Source organism: Rana temporaria, chromosome 6, assembly GCF_905171775.1.
Source record: "Rana temporaria chromosome 6, aRanTem1.1, whole genome shotgun sequence".
Taxonomy (NCBI): Eukaryota; Metazoa; Chordata; class Amphibia; order Anura; family Ranidae; genus Rana; species Rana temporaria.
In genome coordinates, this window is record NC_053494.1 from 153,714,108 (window position 1) to 153,737,802 (window position 23,695).

Consider the following 23,695-nt stretch of genomic DNA (forward strand, 5'->3'; position numbering starts at 1 on the left):
TCTACAGCTTAGGAGTGTTTCGACCAAGCGTTCTGAAAACCCTTTGCCCCTCAGCAGCTCTTCCTCAGAAGCCAGGCTGCCAGGTTCCATCTCTCTACCTGCGGGCAGCAGATTGGACCCTGCAAAAGGAGATCCTCCCGAATTGGTAGAATCCAAGGAGATTCTATCGATAGATTTTTTAGGATAGAGAACCATGGTCTCCTGGGCCAATGAGGTGCGATGAGAATGAGTGTTGTGTTCTCCCCCTGCAGTTTCCTCAGGACTGCTGGTATTAGAACCGGAGGGGGGAAAGCATAACACCTGGAGAACTTCCAGGTTTGGGCCAGAGCGTCCACCGCCAGAGCTCCATCCCATCTGTTTAGGGAAAAAAAGAGCCGAGTTTTGGCATTTTCTCTTGAGGCGAATAAATCCACCTCCGGAAGACCCCATCTTTGAGTGATCGCTCTGAAAACTTCCTGATTCAGAACCCAATCGCCCTCCCTCAGTTTCTTCCTGCTGAGGAAGTCTGCGACCTGATTTAATTCTCCCTTCAGATGTATGGCTGAGAGGGACAAGACATTGGCCTCCGCCCATATGAGAATAGATTTTGTCAGATCCCATAAGGACTTGCTCCTGGTGCCCCCCTGCTTGTTGACATAAGCTACTGCCGAGGAGTTGTCTGTCCTGATTCGAACATGCTGTCCCTGCAGCTCCTTCTGAAAGGCTTTGAGGGCTAACTCTATCGCTTTTAGTTCTCTCCAATTCGAAGATTTTTGCGAGTCCTCTTTTGCCCAGCGACCCTGTGTCAGAAGGGAGTCCAGGTGTGCTCCCCAACCGGAGCCACTGGCATCTGTTGTCACTGTTCTGGAGATCGGGGAGATCCAATCCAGGCCCTGTAAAAGGTTCGCCCCCTTCCTCCACCCCCAAAGGGACCTCTTGATGTGAACCGGTATGGATATCAGGGAATCCAAGGATTCCGGTTTGTGGTCCCAAATGTTCAGTATGAACAGTTGTAGAGGTCGGAAATGCAGACCCGCCCACTGCACTGCAGGAAGACAAGATGTTAATAACCCCAGAGCTGACATGACTTTCCTTATCGGAAGCTGGCCACTGCTCTGAAGAAGTGATATTACGTTGTCCACCTTCTGAACTTTTTCTATTGGGAGAAAAGTCATCTGTCTGGTTGAGTCCAGTACATATCCCAGAAAAGTGACTCTTTGGGAGGGTGTCAGGCTGGATTTTTCCAGATTGAGTAACCAACCTAGGTTTTCCAGAATCCCCTTTGCAACCTGGAGGTCCTGGGACAACCGTGTCGGGGAGTCTGCAAAAAATAGCAGATCGTCCAGATAAGCTACCACCAGGATGCCCTTGAGACGTAGAAAGGCTAGTACCTCCACCATCACTTTGGTGAATATGCGGGGGGAAGAGGAGAGCCCGAAGGGGAGTGCTTTGAATTGCAGGTGAAACATCCCCTCTCTGGACCTCACGGCCAGTCTGAGAAATCTCTGATGGCATTCCGCTATTGGGATGTGTAGGTAGGCATCCTTTAAATCTATGGATGCCATGAAGCAGTTCGGAAGGAGGAGTGTCCTCACGGAATAGATGGAATCCATCCGAAACCGTTTGTACGTGACCGAGGTGTTTAGAGGTTTTAAATTCAGTATAAGCCTGAATTTCCCTGAAGGCTTGCGGACCACAAATATGTGGGAGTAGAAGCCCTTTCCTATCTCCTCCGATGGAACCCGAACTACCACCTCCTGATCCTCCAACTCCTGAAGAGAGGAGATCAGAGCCACAGATTTCTCTTTGCATTGGGGCAAATTGGTGACTAAGAGTCTGGATGGGGGGGGACTTGAGAACTCTAGTCTGTACCCTCTCCTTATGATCCCCAGCACAAATTGGTTGCTGGTGATCGTCTCCCATTGTGGGAGAAAGGCCCCCAACCTTCCTCCCACCTTGACTCCGTCATTGAGGTTTTTGGGGCTGTTCAGGAGCACGAAAAAGTGCCCCGGCACGGCCTTTCCCTTTTGGTCCCCAAAACTTTTTCTTTCCCTCAGGTTTGGGGACTTCCACCTTCTTTTGGGTCCAGAATTTTTTCTTTGTCTGTCCCCCAAATTTTTTCTTTAAGGGGAAAGCCTTCTTCTTGTCGGCTGTACGATCTAAGACAGCCTCCAAGCCTGGCCCAAATAATAAGTCTCCTGTAAGGGGGATCCCGCACAATTTAACCTTTGAGGCGCTATCCCCCTGCCATGTCTTGAGCCAGAGAGCTCTTCTTGCAGAATTAGATAGAGCTGCAGATCTGGCAGACATGCGGATTGACTCTGCTGAGGCGTCCGCTACATACCGTACGCCACTCAGTAAAGTTGGAAAAGAGGAAAGTATAGTCTCTTTTGGCGTTCCGGCCTCAATATGTGCCTTAATTTGTAAGAGCCAATGCTCTAAATTACGGGCCACCACTGTTGCTGCCATAGCTGGCTTAAGGTTCCCCTGGGAAGCATCCCAGGACTTTTTTAATAGCGAATCCATCCGCCTGTCCATGGGGTCTGAAAGGACCCCCATGTCCTCAAACGCCAAGTCCGTATGTCGGGATACCTGCGAAAAGGCGGCATCTAGTTTGGGGGATTTGTTCCACACTGAAGCCTCCTCTTCAGAAAAAGGAAACCTCCTCTTCAAAGAGTTTGAGAAGAAAGGTTTCCTCTCTGGGTCCTGCCATTCTTTTTTGATGGCATTGACCAGTACTTCATGGACTGGAAAAACCCTTTTCTTTTGTTCTCCCAAACCACTGTACATCTGGTCATGGAGTGACAGTGTCTTTTTCTCCTCAACTATCCCTAAAGTAGCGTGGATAGTTTCCAATAACTCTTCCACCTCTTCAAGGGAAAGCTTGTAGCGAGAGACCTTTGAGGACCCTGCCTCTGTCTTCTCACTATCTGACTCCTCTTGGGAGCTAGAAGCGGCACTGTCTTGCTCCTCCTCAGCATCCTCTCTGATATCCGCAGGTTTCTCTCTACTCCCAGAGGGAAGAACCTCAGGATTCGGTGGAATTACCTGTTGCGCTACAGAAGGGCTGCTTTGGGGCAATTGAAAATTAGCAAAAATATCTTTAAACGATTGAAAGGTGCCAGAAAGCTCTTTCATAGAAGCTGCTAATTCAGATGCCTGCTCTGCCTCCCTTTCTTTAACCAGCCCCTCAATACATCTCCTGCAAAGTGCTTTGTTCCAACTCTCACTAAGTGAAGATCTGCAGGAAGGGCATTTCTTCCTGCTGTGGGCTGATTTTTCTGTGGATTTCTGAAAAACACAGAAGAAAGTGGAGGCTAGATTAAAAGAGAGACCAGCGCATAACACAGGTAACCACCAGGAGTGTTCTAGGACCAACCACCACCAGGGTTCCAGACACACTACACTAACAAACTCCCCGACCACCAGGAGAAGAAAACAAAAAAATCACCAGTGAAGCTGTACAACATGATAAGGGAACACCACCCCAGGGTTCTCCTTACCTTAGAGTGGCTGGTGCTGTCGTCATCCGGAGGTGCACGGGAAGCCTCTGCTTCCGACATCTCGCTGAGGAATGTGGTCGCGACTGCCTGCCAAAACGCCGACCCTACGGCTGAGAAGAGAGAGGCCGCACCAGCCCAGCGTCAGGCCTTTTCACACTGCAGCGTCCGGGACCAGTGACGCGTATCCGGCGGAAGTGCCCGCCCCCCCCCGGAACTGACGTCACTCGTCATCCGGTCCGGCCCAGCTCCTGGCCGACTGTGAAATCTCACAGGGAGCGTGCACCCCGCCTGCAGCGCCACCCCTGTGCGTTTAGTAAATAGGCCTCCGCGGCTGAATCCACCCCAGGAATGTCCGCGGGACGCTACACGGCGATGTCCTGGGTAAGTGACTTCCCCAGTCAACCAGGACGCCATGCATTTAAAAAATAGCCCTGAGCCCAGGGAGAACAGGTCCCCCCTCTCAGGAAAACTGGCCTCAGCTTCCCCAGCTGTCTGGCCCTTGGCCCCCAGCGGTGTCTCCCCTCCGGAGGAAACACCATAAACTGAGGAGCTGAGGGAGGATGAGGCTTAAATTCTTAATTGGAAGGCGGTGTTTCCTGTGAGGGGAGGAGCCTGTGTCTCTCTACAGTACCTGTCCTGAAAGACGAACAGGGAAAACATTAAAAGGCAAAATATAAAAAAAACACTGTTATGTGCTGTTGACACCACAATTTTTTTTTGTTATAGGCACTTTAAAACGTGTTTTTATATAAGCTTCCTATCATCGTGTGTACAACAGTTTTCTGAGACTGAACAAGGGATAGCCAGCAGAGTCAGACAGTCAGGCTGTACTGCACAGTACCGTCTGTCTCACATGCTTACAGGAGGAGAAGGGCATACATGACCTCACTTCTCTCCATCTTTGCTGTCCAATCAGCTGCCGTACCGCCTTATATCTTTACTGTAATAGAGAAAATGTTGCACCCTGCTCGCCATACAGCATGGTAGGTTTGTACTTTGTAAGGTTTACAAAAATAGCCAAACCGAACCAAAATCTTTTGGCAAACGAGAGTACTTCTGTATTCAGCTGCCTGAGTTCAGCTTTAATACACTGCCACCGTTTTTACCCACATCACATTTTTCTTACCACACACACTGATCGTGCATAAAGAAATTATAAAAGATAATAGGAATGGACTAGCAACAACCAGGAATGCTGATATCGGCAACAATCCATGGTCATTTTATGGGAAACCAGAGAAATATGTGATCTCCTTTTGAAGAGACTAGTTGTCGAGCTGTCATGCTGATCCAATCACTTCAACAATCATCTGGAACAAGTATTCAGATCAGGGAGTTCTGATATCACTTGCTGCATTCAAAATTAATTTAGAAAGTATTGCAGTGAAGCATCGATCAGCATAGAATTGAGAAAACAAGCTTTTTCAGAATGAAATCAGCAATGATAACCTTCAAATTGTTATCATGATTTCAGGTTTCCTACAAGACAATACATTGTGAAGAAACATTGACACTTCACCAAGCAATTGTGTGTACTGACCCCACTGGCTCCATCCTTGGATACATACATGCTTAAAGCATATATGTAAAAAAAGAAATAAAAACATATACGCAGTATATATCTGCAACATGTGCACATTTACCCACGTTTTAACACTTTAAAGAGCCCATGAGTACAGAAAAATACACCGAAGTACAATAGAAGTTGTTGTTTTTTGGTGCAATTACACAGAAACTTTGTTTTTTAAGAAATATATAACAATTTTTATTTATATATCATGGCAGATACTCAGATATTACTTTCTCAACATGTTTTGCCAACAATGACTTCCTCAGGAGATGTGTTGCTGACAAAGATATTTCCCCTTTCAAAAATAAAAACACAAAATCCATATATATATATTAATTAGATAGATCGATCTCAAGCTCTCTCTTATATATATATATATATATATATATATATATATATATATATATATACATACACACACATATACATACATACATACATACACACACACACAATATATAGGACATTATAGCCTATCTGCAAACATCCATAGGCCAAAGTTTTTCAATGTGATATATAAATAAAAAATGTTATGCGCTTTTTAAAAATATATTTGTTTTGTGTATTTGTGCCAGAAAAATTCCAGCAACTTCTCTCGTACTTTGATATATTGGGGATGTGGTGCTACCGTTTTCATCCTTGACCTATGTAATAAATGATAATATTCCCTTACCCTTGCCATACGTTTCCATTCCGGCATCAGCGCTTGACATGGTCCACACCAAGGAGCGTAATAATCCACCACCCAGATTTCATCTCGACTTCGTTCTTTTACCAGTTCTTTAAAATTTGCCTGTGTGAGTGTAACTACTGAAGGATGACGGAGATCCTGTTATCACAACATTAGATCAGATGGTTAAACCAAGAGGACATTATTGTTTTTATTTTTACATAAATGTGTATGACTAGATTAGTAACAATAATGAAAAACAATTATCTCCAACATGAATGTGTTTCACAGTACAAAGAGAGGGGGGCACATCACACATTACACGGAAGGCACTGAAAGTGCACGTTATATCGTTTAATATATGGTGTGAAGTACCTCAATGAATTCCAAGATCTCCTCTGCAGTATGATGTCCTCCATACTCATGAATATTGGATTGGTTGAAAATTACAGTGGTAGGATATGCTCTAATGTTATGCTGTTGGAGAAATAGAAATATATAACATTTTCTCAGACATTATTTCAAAGATGACGTGTCATGTAACATTGAAGAATAATCATGGACACAGGGTAAAGGTTGAATTACACACTGAGAGCTATGTTCATAAATGGGTCTTTCAACCCAAAATGTTCTACCTAGTTTTAAACAGAACAGAATTAGAACCAGTGCGGGATTTTTTATTATTGCTGTCTGACACCATTTACTTTTTTTTATTCCTGTGACACCATTTTAAGAAATAAGGGGCATCAGGGTATCACTAGGACAGAAAGGCACAGGAAGCAATTGAATCTGAACTCCAGCCTTACCGTGAGGCTTGCACAGCTGTACATGCGCCCCACCTATACTGAAAATGCTTACTTATGATTTCTCACAGTGTGCATTAGAAGATGAAATGATGGAGCCCGCCTAATTTCCTGGCTGTAGGACATCCAGCATCATCTAGCTTTTTCTTTCCAAGTCTATTTCTGATCTGCAATTATCATTCATTGGATTTCAGTTTTTAATCATCAAGGCTCAGAAAAGGCATAAAATGCAGCCTGCCAAGGAAAGCCCATTCCTCCAGACCGACATTGAACCATTAAGGCATTTTGATACCTCCCCAATTTCTCCCAGGAGCCGGCCCACCTCTTGTATCAGAGCTGAGGGCTTGAGAGTACTGAGGCAGGGTGCTGTGATGTTTTACAAAGATATGTACAGCAGACTGACAGTCCCTCACACCTGCCTGCATTTCACAGAGAAGCACAGAGACCCAGTGATAACAAATGGGTGTAAGGTATAACAAAAAAAAGGGGAAATGTAAAAATGCCTTTAGCATGCTGGTGAGGGAGAAAAGGAAGAACCAGAGAAAGCAAAATATAAGTTGTTTTAGTCATAGTCTTGACTTAAATGCCATTTTAGTCATATTTTAGTAGACTAAAATAGTATTAATTTTGTCAATTTTTTTTTCGTCTTACAAAAACTGACAGGCAGAAAAAAACACTTTTGACTTTTAGACTTTTTTTATGCCCCTAAACACGGTTTTAAAATACGAATCTAAAGGGCACAATATGCATGGACACACTGGCTTATATAGAGCCACTTTTATCAGCTCCATATTAGCCAGCGTGTCCATGCATATTGTGCCATTGAAATTTGTATTTAAGAGCAGCGTTTAGGGGCATTAAAAAAAAAATCCACCAACCTTCAGAGAGAAGCATACTGGCATAATTTACACAAATGTGTGCAGAAATGCGCATGTAATTTCAGTCTAGTGGCTGCAACAAAATATTCTAGCCACTAGTATGAAATTATGCGCATATGCCGTACGCATATCAATATGTGCCAGAACAAATATATTTGTTTACACTACTTCCAGCGTAAATTAGATTTTATTACGCCTGTGTTATGCAGCCTTAATGCTTACAAAAATGTTGGTTTTAAATACACTTTAAATATGTTACTTTTTGAATGATCACTTCACAGCATGCTACTGATGGAAAGAAAGCATTAGATACATACCATATTACACAGGCCTTCATGGATTGTACAGTCCAGTGTCCCAAATCTGACATGGGAAAACACTCTTTTGGAGGCTTTTCTCAATTCTGGCAGTAAAGCTTTGCAAGGGGGACACCACTACATATAAACACAGAATACAATGTAAGTGTCTGTACATATGAACAAAATGATGTATAGATTGAAAAACAGCAAAATAGCCAATTTCCTTTAGTAATTTGCATACACGCTAAGAAAAATAAATAAAAAAGACAACACTTCTACTCACAGGTGCAAAGAAGTCCACCAACCATGGCTGGCTGTCATTCTCAGGAAAGTTTTCAGGTCCGAGAGTAACGACGTGAGAATTTACACTCTCCTTCGTGAAGGCAACTAAATCATAAAGGTTTACTTTACCTGTTTAAAGAAGAAAAAAAAAAACATAGCTTTTATTAGAGCTGCACGATTAATCGTCAAGAATTGTTATCACAATCTTTTTCCCGTTGCGATCTTGACACAGGGTTTCGTGATCTTTGACATAAAAAGAATTTTCTCTCTGCTCTCAGCCAAAAGTCAAAGTCTGGGCAGCCTTCAAGTTTTGAAAACATTCTCTCTCAGTGGAATGTTAAGTTTAAACATTGTATCACATTGACTTTTACATCAAAGGAATTTACTTCTGTATGTAAATTAGGAGAGTTTAACCACTTAAACAAACCTTTTTCTGACCGCTCTTTTCAAGTTAAAATCATTTTTTTTTTCGTAGAAAATTACTTCGAACCCCCAATATATATATATTTAGTAGAGACCCTAGAGAATAAAATGGCGGTTGTTGCAATATTTAATGCTGCACTGTATTTGCGCAGCAGTCTTTTTAAATGCAATTTTTTGGGGGAAAAATTACTTTAATGAAAAAAAAAAAATAAATAAAAAAAACTAGCCAGTAAAGTAAAGCATTTTTTTTTTTTTTTTTATAAATGTAAAAGATTTTACGCCATGAAAATCGTGATCTTCATTCTAAGCAAAAAAATCGTGATTCTTATTTTGGCCAGAATCGTGCAGCTCTAGCTTTTAATGCACCAAAATAAATTTACAAGACAACATTTTTGGTGCAGGAATACTTCAGACATGATTGTAAAAATAGGATTTTTGTGGACAGTTTTTGATGTGTGCTTAACACTTAACATGCCGTTTCTGCCTAGTCAATCTCCTAATAGAAGACCAATACCCTACTGTCAAGATTCCTGCTGTGTCCCATCTATGAACGGAAGAGAAAAGTATTTACCAAATATTTGATTAGCCAATTTCAAAACACTGTCCAATATATAGGGAATATATATATTTTTTGTTTATTATTTATATTTTTTTTATCTCTCTTCAAGTTGTTTTTCCCTATAAAAGGTTAAAGCGGATGTGCCACGGGAAAAATATATTAAAAGCCAGCAGATACAAATACTGCAGCTGCTGACTTTTAATATAAGGACACTTACCTGTCCTGGAGTCCAGCGCCGATCGCAGCAGATGACGAGCCGATCGCTCGTCACCCTGCTGCTCCCCCCTCCATCCTCGGTGAGGGAACCAGGAAGTGAAGCGCTCCGGCTTCACTGCCCGGTTCCCTACGGCGCATGCGCGAGTCGCGCTGCGCCCGCCGATTGGCTCCCGCTGTGTGCTGGGAGCCGAGTGTTCCCAGCACACAACGGGGGGGCGACGGGAAGGAAGGAAAAAACCCGTCCTTTGCCCGTATCGTAGGGCCGGAAGTGGGTGCAGATACCTGTCTGTAGACAGGTATCTGCACCCCCCTCCCCCCTGAAAGGTGTCAAATGTGACACCGGAGGGGGGCAGGGTTCCGATCAGCGGGACTCCACTTTAGAGTGGAGATCCGCTTTAAATTGCACAAGGATACTGGGGATAGGGAACTGCAACACTTAAACGGCAACATAAGAAAGTCTCTTTTTAGCACACTACAGACCCACCTTCACTAATCGTATAATGACAAATATCGGATGTTCCCAAATTCCAAATACTTCATTAATCTCAAGAGAAATTTTAATATTGCGAATTCCCGGAATGCAGAACTCCAGCCTGAGCACTGTCATCTGATGAGAATGATATCATCAACCATGTGCAAGCTCCTACACAAAGCTTACACACACACACGGCTTGACTTCAACAGCAACGTAATTGGGTGGGGGTGCACACATAAGCGGGTCAAAAAGTGGACTAGTAAAATACTTTGTCATTGTGCCATGAATAGGTATAGCCATTACTAACCCTTACCCCCAGTAATCTGGTTGTACAATATCCTTTACATTTGCTAAACTTTGTAGTATGAGGGCATTCCTAAACAAAGCATTCAAACTATATCCTATATGGTAGATCCTTGCATTGAATGTTTAAATCGATGTTGTACAATTAGACTCCAATGTATTTAGTAAGATTAAAAGCAAGTCTGTGCTTTGCCTATGTAGGGCATACTTCCCCTCCCCTGCAGCACATACTCACCTTTAAATCCTGACTACTCTATTCATTCAGCTGCTGCTTGGTGATTGGCCCAGTGCCTCTGAAGCAACTAGCATTTTTAGAAGGTGAATTCAGCAAAGACTGTGAAAAAGTTAATTAAAGACTTGTAAGTGTGAGGCCTCGTACACATGACCGAGAAACTTGTCGTAAAAGAAACATCGTTTTCCTCGACGAGTTCCTTTTCAGGCTTGTCGAGAATTCTGTCAAGCTTTCTTTGCGTACACACTGTCAAGACAAAATCTCGTTGTTCTCAAACGCGGTGACATACAACGGCACTATAAAAGGGGGAAGTTTGATTCCACTGGCACAACCCTTGGGGCTGCTTTTGCTAATCTCATGTTTCTGCGTGTTAAGTAAAAGTTTGGTAAGAGACGATTCACGCTTTTCAGTCTGTTACAGCGTGACGAATGTGCCATCCCCATTACAAACACTACTTTTACCGAAGGTGCGCTCCCGTCTCATACTTTATTCTGAGCATGCGCGGGTTTCTAAGCATAAACACGAACGTGTTTCTCGTCGTAAACCAGCCCGACGAGAAACATGACGAGGAAATGGAGACTCCAGACGAGAAAAAAAAGAGAACTTGTTCTCTTTTTTTCTCGTCGAGATCCATCGGCGAAAAACATACACACTACTTTTTCCTCTGCAAAAAAACTCTGCCACCAAGTTTCTTGATGGATTTTGTCAAGGAAAACGGTCGTGTGTACGAGGCCTAACTACTGAAGGATGACAGAGATCCTGTTATCACAACATTAGATCAGATGGTTAAACCAAAAGGCTAAAAAGTGTTTTTATTTTTACATAATGTGTATGAAAAGATACAAGCATTAGTAACAATAATAAAAAATAAATAAAAATATCTTCAACATTAATGTGTTTCACAGCACAAAGAGAGGGGCACATCACACATTTGCAGCCGTCAAAAACTACATAATGTGAATTTTTACCTGCTCCCCTATAAAACCGTCAGAAAACAAATAGCTGCACGAATTACTCTTTAAAACAATTGAATTCTTTGCGCCTTCTTCATCTTTTAAAGTGGTTGTACACCCTGTACAACCACTTTTACCTACAGGTAAGCCTTAATCTAGGTTCTAAATATCGCCAAGTCAGGCACCGCAGCAGGGGCTTTGATCCCAGGTGAGTATTACATAATGAGCTAGTAGGTGAGTATTACATAATGAGCTTGTAAGCTATGCCTACTAGCTCATTATGCCTTAGTCTTGCAGGTGTTAGTTTTTTTTAAAGTGGGTTTACAACCACTTTAAAGCTTTGGTTTCCCCCTGCCTCAACCGGTTGCATTTACTGGTGCCGCTTTCTAGTAACAGGAAGGCTACCTTGCCTTGCAGGGTCCTTCGGAGCCACTCTTTCATGTGTGTGCCCAGATTGACAGCTCCTAGGGAACTGCGGTCAATCACTTCCCATGGTGGAGCAGAGGCTTATCTTCTGTGCAGTTTGGGCTCCCTGTGCATATGGACATATTCAGTGTCCTCACATCAGGAACATATCGTAAATAAAGAGGCAGGCATGCATGCATGCTGGCGCATAGAATCACGAAACACATCGTACCAAGGGGTGACTGATAAAGATTTGCGCTGGTTTTGGGAAGCAACATACAGGAAAGCCAGAGGATGTGGCTGTAAAGGGAGTAAAACTAAAGTGCTTGCAGGAATTTATGTTGTGAAGAATGGGATATAGGGGCAGTTTGAGTAGTTTAGCAAAGATAATTGTTAGGACTGCCACCACTCAATCCAGAGTGCATTTCTGGCACATCGACAGGGATTTTTTCTGTAATTACATGGTATTTAAAAGGAATATGGTACTATAAATGTGCATGTATAGTATATACAGAGATTACTGCATTTTTTGACCTGGCATAAACCTTTAATGCCTCCCATTTATCATGGAACCAAAATAACACCACAGGGAGTCTGAGATCTTTCTGATAAAAGAAAACTATTACCCCAGTTTCTTACCATGGTGGATTTCATAGTAATCAATGCCTTTCCCTTTAAACGCTATTACAGAAGGTTTTTTAATATAAAAAGACTTGCAGGTTGATGGGCTGGACTGGCAGTCAAATCGCCCCACCTTTTAGGAAGAAAATAGAGTAATTAATTCCACAATCATGACCAAAATAATTCAAAGTAGAAAATCTAAAGCACACAACTTGCAGACATTGACCACTTTTCTACCTGGACAATTTTTTTTCACACACGTTAAATCAGTATTTTTGCTAGAAGTTATTTAAATAAACCTCTGCTTTTTTTTTAAAGTCAAGGCCTAATTCCTGGCAGCAGGACTATTGGGATTAAAGTTGAACATTGGCTTCACAGGTTTAGTGCCTTTGTTCAGTTGCTGTGTTTCTAGAATAAAACAGTGGCAGCTGCAATGTTTTATGGTGCATGATTTGTACAAACACACATTTTTTTCAGGATAAAAAAAATGCACTAAAAGAAACTTTAGTGCAAACACTATTATTTTTAATTACCGTATTTTATTATACCTGATTTTTTTTTTTTTAAACTCCCCCCACTTTAACTTTTTTGTCATCACAATGACTACTTATGCTTTCTGTTTTGGAGCAGTTTATCATGGTTCAGGGCTTCCCAGAGCTACAGGAGAGATCAGGAATGGTGCCGGGGGAACTTTATCTTCGGAGCCCTCTAAAAGGGTTTGTACAATACAAAATGTAGAAGGGCGCATTAAAGGGAATGGCTTCTCATACAGCCATATAGGAATGTCCCATTATCAGCTCAAAGGTGGAGAAGCCAGACACTTGGGCAGCTTTTCAGAGTGGAGTGAACTCTAAAGGCAAACAATGCAGTGTAACAGCAAGGATTTTATTATGAACAAAACAAGATTAAAAGCAGTCACAAAAGTGATGTAAGTAAAGGCTCATAAACAGAATAAACCACTACGTGTGTGTCCTCTGTGACGTCACATCTGGTGTGCCATCAAATTAGGAGACTCGTCAGAATTGGTAATGGAAGTGACGTTTCGTCACTGCCATCTTGCTATACCCCACACTCCTCCACTGTAACGATACACCGAGAAGGGGACAGAGGCGATTAAGTTTGCATGTGTTGCGCTATAAGTTTTCATTCATTCATTGTTACACCCACCAGAGTTTTGCATTTCACAATTATTTTTAAACAGGAAACTAAGCTTATATGGTGAAATATACACATAAGCACATTAGCAAACCTGTGAGATCAGCAGGTTTGCCGCTGCTTTTAAAATTCAGCATCTAAAATTCTCTATTTCACCTTCAAGCTCCGTTTACTGTTAAAAATAACAGTGAAATGCAAAACTCCAGTGGGTGTAACAAGATGTCCGCTTGCCCCCTTCTTGGTGTATCGTTACAGTGGAGGAGTGCAGGGTGTAGCAAGTTGGTGGCGGCGGAACCTCACTTCCGTTACCAATTCCGACTGAACGCCGTCAATGTATCCCTATGCTTCTGGACAGCTGAGAATCCAGGATCCCTGCTGCTGCTGAAGATCCACATTGAGCGGTTTTTATTCCACTGATGAGCCTTTCCTTACATCACTTTTGTGAGTGTTTTTACTCATAAGAAACCCCTTACTGCTACACTTAAAAATACATTTTTCTTTTTTGTTGTAAAATGGACTGGGCAGCTTGTCCTGAAAGCCAATTGCTGGCTGTAAAAATGTATATCAAGCTCATAGTTGCTGTTGCAATCAGTGTTTATGAACATACCTTGATTGACAAATATGTTAAATGAATGCAGTCTTGTGTATTATTTACCTGAACATCGTCACCACGCAGTAAATTGGGCAGCTTTTTAAACTCGGGCTGGTAGAACTGTTCATCTATTCCATAGCTAAAGAACACAAGCCAACGGTGATAGATTAACCTGTCCTTAAGAAAAAGGGGATAATGTAAGCTCTTATCACAATTCGGTAAATACCAAGACAAAAAAAAAAAAAAAAAACAACCTTCCAGTGTTGGTACCCAGCCTCGGTTTACCTTTAAAGAATCTGGAGAAAGCATTTCTAGGTCAGGAAGGTGTTCCATCATCTCCATGTAGATATCTTTTGCATCTAATGAACTGAAAAACTAAAATAAGAAAAAAAAAATTAAAAATGTGAAAAGATCTTAAAGCATAAGTACTATAACTAAAGGTATATATATATATATATATATATATATATATATATATATATATATATATATATATATATATATATATATATATATATATATATATATATATATATATATATATATATATATATATATATATATATATATATATATATATTTTTGGACAGGATGGAGATGGATTAGACACCCTTTGTTAGGGAGATTCAACCAATTTGTCCTTTTTACCATTAACATTGAAAGTGAAAGAAAATGCAAACTTTTAGGTTGTCCCCAGAAAAATAATAGTGGGGAAATATTTCAATGGGGACAATAGTTCTGATGAATCTCCCCAATGGGATACACCTGGCAAAAAAAAAAAAAAATGAAGAATGTAGCTTCCACATTTAAAGGGGTTGTAAAGGATTTTTCCCCCCTAAATAGCTTCCTTTACCTTAGTGCTTACCTCATCCTTCAATTTTGCTTTTAAATGTCCTAATTTCTTCTGAGAAATGCTCACTTCCTGTTCTTCTGTCTGTAACTCATCGCCGTTATGCAAGGCTTTCTTCCTGGTGTGGAGAAAGCCTCTTGAGGGGGGAGGGGGCGAGCAGGAGGGTCAGGACACTCTCTACTTTGCAGATAGAGAAAGGAGATGTGCGTTAGTGGGCATCCTGACACTCCTGCTCGCCCCCTCAAGAGGGTTTCTCCACACCAGGAAGAAAGTCTTGCATTACGGTGGTGAGTTACAGACAGAAGAACAGGAAGTGAGAATTTCTCAGAAGAAATAAGGACATTTAAAAGCAAAATTGAAGGATGAGGTATATGAAGGATGACTGCACTAAGGTAAAGGAAACCATTTAGGGAAAAATAGGATTTTTGTACTCACCGTAAAATCCATTTCTCTGAGTTCATGGACAGACACAGCAGCCTTTGACCTTCGGGTTATGCACCTACCTTCCAGGAGAGTTAGGCAGAAAAAAGCACTTTAAGTGTTAACAACACTTTCCTCAGTACAGCTCCTCCCAGGGGGGTGTGGTCCCCCGGGTAGAACCCACACTCTGCCTCAGCAGCTCCAGTTCGTAACAAGCAGTACAAACAAAGGATGGGTGGGTGCTGTGTCCGTCCATGAACTCAGAGAAATTGATTTTACGGTGAGTACAAAAATCCTATTTTCTCTTCCGTTAATGGACGGACACAGCAGCCTTTGACCTTGGGGACGTCCCCAATCAGTGTCAAAATTCGAGGGAGGGAAAACACAGCAAACCAAGCTACACCCCAAACAAAACCGGAGTTACTCAACGGAGGAACTCCAACCTTAAACTGCCGCCTGTAACACCTTGTGGCCGAAAGAGGGATCCGAAGATGCACTCACATCCACCTTGTAAAATTTTGAGAAGGTGTGGATTGACGACCAGGTCGCTGCCTTACACACCTGAAACACAGAGGCTTGATGACGGAAAGCCCAATAGGCACCGATCGCCCTGGTCGAATGCGCCGTAACCTGAAAGGGAGGCGCCCGCCCCTTCAGGGCATAGTCCTGAAGCACAACCTGTCTGATCCACCTAGAAATGGTGGCCGACGAGACCGCCAGACCTTTTTTTAGGACCGTTCACCGACACGAACAGCGAGTCCGACTTCCGGAACGGAGCCGTAGCAGATAAGTACACACGTAGGGCCCGAACCGCATCCAGAGAATGTAAAGTGGTCCCCTTCGGGTTTTTCGGCCGAGGACATAAGGATGGTAACACAATGTCCTCAATGTGAAAAGCCAAAACAACCTTCGGGAGAAAATACGGCTGCGGCCGCAGCACCACCTTATCCTCATGGATGACCAAGTAAGGAGCCTTGCAGGACAAGGCCGCCAGTTCAGACACCCATCTGATCGATGTAATTGCCACCAGAAAAAACACTTTCTGTGACAGAGTCAACAAAGGGATCTTTCGAACGTCCTCAAAGGGAGCGTCTTGAAGCACCGACAGGACTAAATTCAAGTCCTATTGGGGCAGTGGAGGGCGCACAGGAGGGGCCACATGCCGGACCCCCTGCACAAACGTACGCACCAAGGAGTGCGCTGCCAAGGGTCGCTGAAAGTAAAAAGCTAGAGCCGAAATCTGACTCTTAACCGCACTTAAGGCGAGAGCCTGGTCCACTCCCCGCTGTAAGAACAGCAGAATCCGGGACACCACGTATGTACGGGGGTGTCATCTCATCTCCTCACACATAGAGATGTAGGCCTTCCACGTACGATGGTAAATCTTCCTTGAAGTAGACTTCCGTGCACGCAGCATGGTAGAAACCACCGAGCCTGATAGGCCCCGGTCCTTCAGCACCTGGCTCTCAACAGCCACGCCGTTAAAGCCAGCGACTGCAAAGCAGGGTGGAAGATCGGACCCTGCGACAGAAGATCTTCTCTCAAAGGTAGACGTCAGGGGGCGTCTGCCACCAGACGCCCCAGGTCCGCGTACCAGGAGCGGCGCGGCCAATCTGGGGCAATCAGGATTGTTGGAATCCCTTCGGCTTCCACTCTGCGCAGCAGGCGAGGAAGAAGCTTCAGAGGAGGGAAGGCGTAAATTAGGCGATAGTGACCCCAAGGTGCCTCCAACGCGCCCGCCCACGGGTCATTCGACCTGGCCACGAACCGTGGCACCTTCTGATTGAGACGGGACGCTAGAAGGTCCACGTCTGAAGTGCCCCATTTTTGGCACAGACTCTGAAACACCTCCGGGTGGAGCGACCACTCTCCCTGGTCCATTGTTTGGCGACTTAGGCAGTCGGCCTGCCAATTCTGTACTCCCGGAATGTACACGGCCGACAGAGCCGGAACTGACCTTTCGGTCCACCGAAGGATGTGCCCGACCTCAGTTCCTGCAGCTGGGCTCCGTGTGCTTCCCTGATGATTGACGTACGCCACGGCCGTGGCGTTGTCTGACTGGATCCTGACCGGTCGGCCCTGCAGATCCAGGGACCACCTGGCAAGGCACAGCTTGATTGCTCGGAGCTCCAGTACATTGATTGGCAGGCGGGACTCCTCCTGAGTCCAGCGCCCCTGGGCTGACTGGGTGCCCCAAACGCCCCCCCAACCGGAGAGGCTGGCATCCGTCGCGACCACTGTCCAATGGCACGGCAGAAACTACTTCCCAGGCCGAAGCACCGGAGACGTCAGCCACCACACCAGGAAATACTTGACCAGAGGACTCAACTGAATCTGGTAATCCAGAGATGATGGGAGCTTGTCCCAACGTGACAGAATTTCCTTCTGTAGAACCGGGGTGTGGAATTGGGCATACGGAACTGCCTCGAAAGAGGCCACCATCAGACCCAGAACCCTTATGCAGAATCGAATAGATAACCACTTCTGGGTCGACAACTGCTGCACCGCTGATTGCAGTGTTTGAAGTTTCTCTGTTGGAAGAAAAACTCTCGCCTCCGCGGAATCCAGGACTAGCCCCAGGTATTCCAGCTGCAGAGACGGAACTAACACCAACTTCTGGATATTCAGAAGCCAGCCAAACTCGTGGAGAGTCTGATGCGTGATAGACACGTCCTCTTCTAATTCTGAGCTTGAGGAAGCTCTCAGGAGAAGGTCATCCAGATATCCCACGATAGTGATCCCTCGCTGCCTCAGCGGGGCTAGTATCGGGGCGAGCACCTTGGTGAAAACCCGTGGTAACGATGCCAGGCCGAATAGGAGGGCCACAAATTGAAAATGGTCCTCCCCGATCGCAAAGCGCAGAAACCTCTGGTGCTTTGTGCATTAGGGAACATGCAGGTACGCTTCCATGATATCCAAGGACGCCACAAAGTCCCCCTGATGGAGCGCTGCTATTACCGAGCGAATCGACTCCATCCTGAATTTTTGCACTTTGACAAAACAATTGAGGGCCTTGAGGTCCAGGATTGGACGGACCCCTTCCTTCTTGGGGACTACAAACAGATTGGAGTAAAACCCCTGAAACCGTTCCATCGAGGGAACTGGCAGTATCACTCCCCTGCCCAGTAGATCCTGGACAGCCCCTGACAGATCCTTCCGGCGATCCGGAGGAAGCTGGAGGTTGGAAGGAAAAAATCTGTTTGGTGGACAAGAGAGAAACTATCTTGTACCTTGAGGAAACTACTTCGCAAACCCAACGGTCGGAGAGAAGAGACCTTCACCGAGCCGTGAAATCGCGAAGCCGCCCCCCCCACCCGAGACACGGGCGGGGGAAGACCTTCATGCGGAAGCAGGCTTGTTAGGCTTGCGGTACCAGGTGCGCTTCTGCCCTGCAGCGGGGGTCTTAGCACCTTGAAAACTTTTTCCTGCCGCACTGGGCGGACAAAAAAAAAAAACACTTGGGGGTAGTAAAAGAGGGCCCTTGCTTACGGTGAGGCTCCTTGCCCTTCCCAGACTGTGGGAGCAGTGTGCTCTTACCACCTGTGGCATTCTTTAGGATGTCATCCAGGGACGCCCCAAAAAGCCGTTCACCCTTAAAGGGTAAATCCACCAAGGCCTTCTTGGAGGACTGGTCCGCAGACCAGCACTTCAGCCACACAAGGCGGCGTAGTACCACCGCGTAGGTGGAGGCCCTGGAAAGCAAGGGGAGCGTATCCAGGGCCGACTCACAGACAAACTTTAGACCCTGAACCAACTGTTCAGCCAGGTCCTTACAGGTCTCTGAAGCATCCTGCGCCTCCAGCTCCTGTAGCAAAAACGTTGCCCATTCGGTCAGTGTCTGCGACACCAGAGTCCTGGCCAAAACCAGTCTTACTGCCGAACCCACTACTGTGAACATGGAGCGGGCCACAGCCTCCACTTTCCTGTCTGCCGGGTCCTTAAAGGCAGGAGCCCCTTCCACCTGCAATGTGGTGGCTTTGCTCAATCTGGACACGGGAGGGTCCACTGATGGAGGAGAGACCCACTTTTTTAAAAAGTCCTCCTCAAAAGGATAACAGGTCGCAAAGTATTTTGGAACAGCAAAAACTTTCTGCGGCGTATCCCATTCCTTGTATAACAATTTGTCCAAATATGGAATACAAGGAAACACTTTTGCAGTGCAGGGGGGCTTGCGGAACCCAAAAGTGACCGGCACATCCGATGCCAAATCCTCAAGTTTCTGAGTATCACGCACCGCAGAAATAAGAGCTCCAACAAATTCCTTATCATTCACCGACCCTGAAGCAGAGTCATCCTCGCTGTCCGCGTGGGTTCAGCCCGCATCATCTGACATGACAGAACCAGAGCCAGAAGTAATAGCAGGGTATGATCCTGTGTCAGAGACATCCCCAGAAGCAGGCTCAGGGAGGGGGCACTTTTTACCCCCCTTCTGGCCACTTGTCGCTTCAATCCTGGCGAGAAACGCCTCAAGGACAGCCGTCATTGCCTTAACAGATGCGGCAGGGGCACTAAGGGTTAACTCAGGCATTGCTGGGGCAGAAGCTCCTGGTTCAGGCTCCATGATGCCCCACCGCTGTGCCACCCTAGTACTGCAAAGCAGAACCCACCGGTCACCTCCCGGTTGTGAAAAAAACAGAAGGCAGGGGCCCCCAGGGAACTCACCACCCCACCCGGTTGCAGTGTGAGCTGAAAACGCTGAGAAGTGCTGGCTGCGCTGCGTCTGTCCCTCAGGGATGATTCACGGGCTTTAGCAGCGCTATTTCAGGCACTAGAGGCCAAGACTTTTCCAAGATGGCCGTCGTCTGAGGTAAAAAGCACCATGCGGGCTACAAGAAAATGGCCGCCGACCATGTAAACCACGTCCGCGGCAAAATGGCGGCCAAACGCAGTTTAAAAATACAGTGACACAACACACGGCCAGCACACACAGCAGCACCCCCAAACGTAAAAAAATCACAGCACCCTGCAACACACGGTTCCCGGTTGCGATAAAACCCCAGGAGGCCTCCCCCTCACAGCCGCCACCCAGTATGGGGAAAAAGGGAGAGGAAAGCAGGGCGGACCCTCAGTCGACCTCCCCAGGGAAGCACCAGCCATACTACCTTACCAGGGCAAGGGGCCACTACTTACCCGTCCTGCGACCACCGGCTGGAGGCATCCCGGACAGAACCAACGTCCGCTAAACGGCATGGCTGTCGGCCAGACACACTGTGACAAGGCCATAGAGACCGGTCATATGTGTGCCCTGGAACATGTAGTTCCCCGGCCACCCCTGGAGCAATGGGGCCTGTCGTGGACGACCCAGAGCTAAGCTGAGGGCCGGCACACGCTCGATGGCCGAACATGGGGGGACTACAAGAGTCAAGACCCAGCCTGTCACCCAGTCGGCAGTTGATAGAAGAATCTCAGGATTCAAAAATGCAGGAACAAAACAAATAAAAGCGAAAAAAAAAAAAGGCAGTGGCAGAGTGTGGGTTATACCCGGGGGACCATGCCCCCTGGGAGGAGCTGTACTGAGGAAAGTGTTAACACTTAAAATGCTTTTTTTCTGCCTAACTTTCCTGGAAGGTGCATAACCCTAAGGTCAAAGGCTGCTGTGTCCGTCCATGAACGGAAGATAATTTTTTTTTTTTTTCCTTTACATCCCCTTTAAGGATAGGCAAGCTGCAATATATTAGACTTTTTCTCCTGGGTTTAAATATTCTTTAACATCCCCAATAGGTAATCTATAAACTGTTAATTGACTGCTACTCCACAACTCTAACACTTATTCTTACCTCAAAATCAAGCCCTCAACATTTACCCTTCACATCCCCAACACGTAACCCCTATTCTGCTGCACTCTTTAACCACTTAAGCCCCGGACCATTTTGTTCCTAAATGCCCAGGCCAGGTTTTGCGATTCGGCACTGCGTCGCTTTAACAGACAATTGCGCGGATCGTGCGACGTGGCTCCCAAACAAAATTGGTGTCCTTTTTTCCCCACAAATAGAGCTTTCTTTTGGTGGTATTTGATCACCTCTGCGGTTTTTATTTTTTGCGCTATAAACAAAAATAGAGCGACAATTTTGAAAAAAAATCAATATTTTTTACTTTTTGCTATAATAAATATCCCCCAAAAACATATATAAAAATATTTTTTTTCCTCAGTTTAGGCTGATACGTATTCTTCTACCCATTTTTGGTAAAAAAAATTGCAATAAGTGTTTATCGATTGGTTTGTGCAAATTTTATAGAGTTTACAAAATAGGGGATAGTATTATTGCATTTTTATTCATTATTTGTTTTTTACTACTAATGGCGGCGATCAGCGTTTTTTTTCGTGACTGTGACATTATGGCGGACTCTTCGGACAATTTTGACACATTTTTGGGACCATTGTCATTTTCACAGCAAAAAATGCATTTAAATTGCATTGTTTATTGTGAAAATGACAGTTGCAGTTTGGGAGTTAACCACAGGGGGAGCTGTAGGAGTTAGGGTTCACCTAGTGTGTGTTTACAACTGTAAGGGGGTGTGGCTGTAGGACTGACGTCATCGATCGAGTCTCCCTATAAAAGGGATCACTCGATCGATGCAGCCGCCACAGTGAAGCACGGGGAAGCCGTGTTTACATACGGCTCTATCCGTTCTTCAGCTCCGGCGAGCGATCGTGACGGGGCGGCTATAAACGAATAGCCGCGCCGTCGTCCCGGATCGCTCCCCGAGGTAAGCCCAAGCACGCAGCGGGGGGGGGGGGGACCCGATCGGACCCCCGACCCGCTAGAAGGCAGGGACGTATATATACGCCCATCTGCCTGTACGTGCCATTCTGTGGACGTAAATAGGCGTGCGGCGGGCGTTAAGTGGTTAAGTATTTATATCTTCACAACCCCATGGACTCCCATCTATCAGAAGTATATTATAGTAAAACACACCTCAGTAGTACACAGGAGAAATGGTGCAAAATAAGCATTACCAAAACGTCTTTATGTTTGTTTGCTAGAGCGACTCCGGGAGGAAAATAAGCTGTAGTGCTAGAAGAGATTTCTAAATTTTCACAGAGATCGGCTTGAATAGAACAATCCATCCATCCCACACTGACCAGTCCATCCTAAATAAAGGGAAGAAAACAAGCAAGTCTAATTAATCACATAAAATCATATGATAAAAAATAGCACAAAATCATGAAATAAATTATTCTAAAGCAGGCCAAAGATGGAGTAAGATTCTGCCTTTTTTTGATCCATCGATGGCCAGTCCTATTCAAGAGCAGTCAGTCTACTGATGAAGGGGCTTGCTGGGGATTTTTAGTTAGATGAGTGCTGCAGCCAATAGGCTCCCACACTGATCAGTGTATTCTGACAGCAGAGGAGTCCAGCTAACTGGAGTCTGCTGTCAGAATACAGTGACACAGTAAGGAGGTTTTTTGTTTTTTTTACTAAGCCCACTGGCTAAATATAACAAAATGGAGCAATGTATGGCCACAGCTTAAGGTTTTTTAAGCAAAACAGATGTAAGCATCATACAGCATAAATACCACTAAATTAAATACTTACAAGCATTCCTGCAAGCTTAAGACGTGTTTGTGAAGATAGGCAATCTGAAATAAATAAAAAAAAGTGTAAATAAAACAGGAGTTGCATAACAGTTATGAAAAATAAGATGTATGCAAGGCCCAGCCATAAAAAAACAAACTCCCACTGGAGGATTTTCACACACCTATTGCTCAGATGACATCTAGGTCTGGTTTTCAGCTCACTTCTTGCTCAAGTGTCAATGGTTACTTTTGTGTGCTGGTATACGTTGCATGGGGTGGCTGAGGGGTGGTGCAATACATTCCTATCACTACTACTTTTTCACTTTATTAAAGTATCAAAAATGATACTCCACACAAATCTTTGCAGTACAGCCACTTGCACTTCAGACATGCTGCACAATGTATCATTATGATGTAAACAATGGGGGAGATTTATTAAAACTGGAGCGTGCAAAGTCTGGTGCAGCTCAGCATAGAAACCAACCATTTTCAGTTTTTTTTTGTCAAAGCTTAAACAAGCTGAAGTTAGAAGCCAATTGGCTACCATGCAGAGCTGCACCCGATTCTGAGTACACCAGTTTTAGCAAATCTCCCTCAATGTCCGCAGTGCCCTTGTGCTGAAAGCCCATGCTAATCCATGCAACCCAACTGAAATGGTGTAAAGCAGTCCTACAGGGATGGAAGCGAGTATAAAGGAGTGTGCCCCATCCAACTATGCTGACAAAAAACAAACTGACAGGTGCAGAGCATAGAGGGATGACCTCATCAGTCTGCTGCTGCTCCTTCACTGTCCAGAAGCTGGCATTTCTGATCTCCTCTTATAAATGTTCGTTGCTTGCATCTCCAAAATGACAAACACGCATGCAGCAGAAGTTCAAATATGTCTTTTTACACACTTGCTCCACATTAGTCATTTGAAATATTGAAACCTTTTATAAGAAAAATATTCAAACAACTAGCATTTTTAACAAAAGATATGATCAGTTAC

General features: G+C 44.7%; 1 protein-coding gene across 1 annotated transcript in view; it reads right to left on the reverse strand.

Annotated features, from left to right (window-relative positions):
- DNAJC10 (DnaJ heat shock protein family (Hsp40) member C10) overlaps positions 1-23,695 on the reverse strand; it is a 72,771-nt gene that overhangs the window by 20,834 nt on the left and 28,242 nt on the right. The window contains exons 9-17 of the mRNA XM_040357634.1: positions 22,727-22,770; positions 22,147-22,281; positions 14,204-14,293; positions 13,982-14,095; positions 12,190-12,304; positions 7,986-8,113; positions 7,721-7,837; positions 6,098-6,199; positions 5,726-5,881 (exon numbers count right to left, since the gene is read on the reverse strand). Coding sequence (XP_040213568.1) covers positions 5,726-5,881; positions 6,098-6,199; positions 7,721-7,837; positions 7,986-8,113; positions 12,190-12,304; positions 13,982-14,095; positions 14,204-14,293; positions 22,147-22,281; positions 22,727-22,770 — 1,001 coding nt within the window. The remainder of the gene's footprint in view (positions 1-5,725; positions 5,882-6,097; positions 6,200-7,720; positions 7,838-7,985; positions 8,114-12,189; positions 12,305-13,981; positions 14,096-14,203; positions 14,294-22,146; positions 22,282-22,726; positions 22,771-23,695) is intronic.